Source organism: Hordeum vulgare, chromosome 4H (assembly GCF_904849725.1).
Source record: "Hordeum vulgare subsp. vulgare chromosome 4H, MorexV3_pseudomolecules_assembly, whole genome shotgun sequence".
NCBI lineage: Eukaryota > Viridiplantae > Streptophyta > Magnoliopsida > Poales > Poaceae > Hordeum > Hordeum vulgare.
In genome coordinates this window covers 1,601,191-1,602,644 of record NC_058521.1, presented here as the reverse complement: position 1 = coordinate 1,602,644, position 1,454 = coordinate 1,601,191, and the positions used below count along the sequence as shown (strand labels likewise).

General features: G+C 46.1%; 1 protein-coding gene across 1 annotated transcript; it reads right to left on the bottom strand.

Moving 5' to 3' along the window:
- Nucleotides 1-310: 310 nt before the first annotated feature.
- On the bottom strand, nt 311-1,165 carry LOC123448189 (putative protein TPRXL). Its single transcript, XM_045125001.1, has one exon. It carries the CDS (start codon nt 1,163-1,165, stop codon nt 311-313), a length of 855 nt encoding a protein of 284 aa, XP_044980936.1.
- Between the last annotated feature and the right edge of the window lie 289 nt (nt 1,166-1,454).

The following is a 1,454-nucleotide window of genomic DNA, read 5'->3' as shown; positions in this document are numbered from 1 at the left end:
GTGATCGATGTCCGCTATATCTTGTAAAAATCAGGCACAACCCATCCTGTCTGTACAAATTCCCTTTGTTTAATCCAGTTTTAAGCAGATGAGTTGTTATGCCTCTGTACTGTTTGGCATCCATCCCCAAAATATTTTGTAAATGACTATTGTATTGACCATGTTAGTCAGGGTAATCACCAGCAGCTGGATGAAGATTGGCCTTCATGTTACTGCCAGCTGCCTTCCCTGCATTAGCTGGAATCGCAGCTGTGGACATTGACATGGAACTAAGAGAGAGCATAGCAGACGAACCAGATACAACATTCTGCTATTGCTGCTGCCGCGTCTTGTCAGTTGAGCGCTTTTGGTAGAGGAAAGCACCAACTCCAGCATTTACATGCTGAGGCGGACCTTGTGGTGGTGCGAACGCATTGGAGATGAAGAAGTGGCCTTGCGAGAATGGTTGATGTTGCTTCAATGAGGGTCCATGCGACTGCTGCTTACCGCCAGAGTGAGCCATGTTTGGCTGCTGACCAAGGATAGATGGCATAGGCATACTACTGTAGAGATTTGTGGAGGCTGACTTGGATCCAGAAGTCGAAGGAGAGTTCTTGGCTGCATGTTGTTGAGGCGATGACAATTGGACAACTGGCTGGCCACCCTTCGCACTTCCAGATGCAGGTGGGCTACCACCAGTACTTTTGGAGACTGAATTAGATGGCAAACTAGAAGCAACAGGAGCATTTGAAGATCGAGATAGGTCCCCTCCTCCTCCAGTAGAAAGATTAGTAAGGGAGTGCCCAATCTTCGACGAACTCATGCTTTGCGACTGGTGATTTGGGATGGGGAGAGCCTGCAGAGCTTTTGCTTGTTGTTGATGGAGACCACTGTTCTTCATCATAATCAAATTAGAAGGTGAGGATGCAGCAGGGACAGAGGCAACTGAAGATGGAGCTGACACTCTCATCGACGATGCCTTCAATTGAGGTGATTGACCAGGAACTCCGCCTTGAGAAGTGCTTGACGGATACATTAAATTCTGAAAGTTCGTTGCATTCAAACGGTGAGAGTATCCACTCGGTGCAGCAGACCATGAGTGAGCCAAGGGATTGTTGCACGGCAGCATCCCCCTTGCATAGGTACACGCTCCCTTGCTGCCTTTCCCAGTTCCACTCACCACCATGCTTCTATTCTGCATGTTCTTTTTGTCATAGGATGCATGTCACATCATTAGTACACCCTTCGTTCCTAAATATTTGTCTTTTGAGAGCTTCAACTATGGACTACATACGGAGCAAAATGAGTGAACTTAAACTCTAAATTATGTCTATATACTTTAGAAAGACAAATATTTAGGAATGGAAGGAGTATTAAGTATGAGGTAGGGGTTTTAGGCCTTTAGGTAGATCTCAAGGTCTCATTGAGTGTTATGGATCGTAGTACCAACACAGGAGATGGAGTGGATTCTGAAA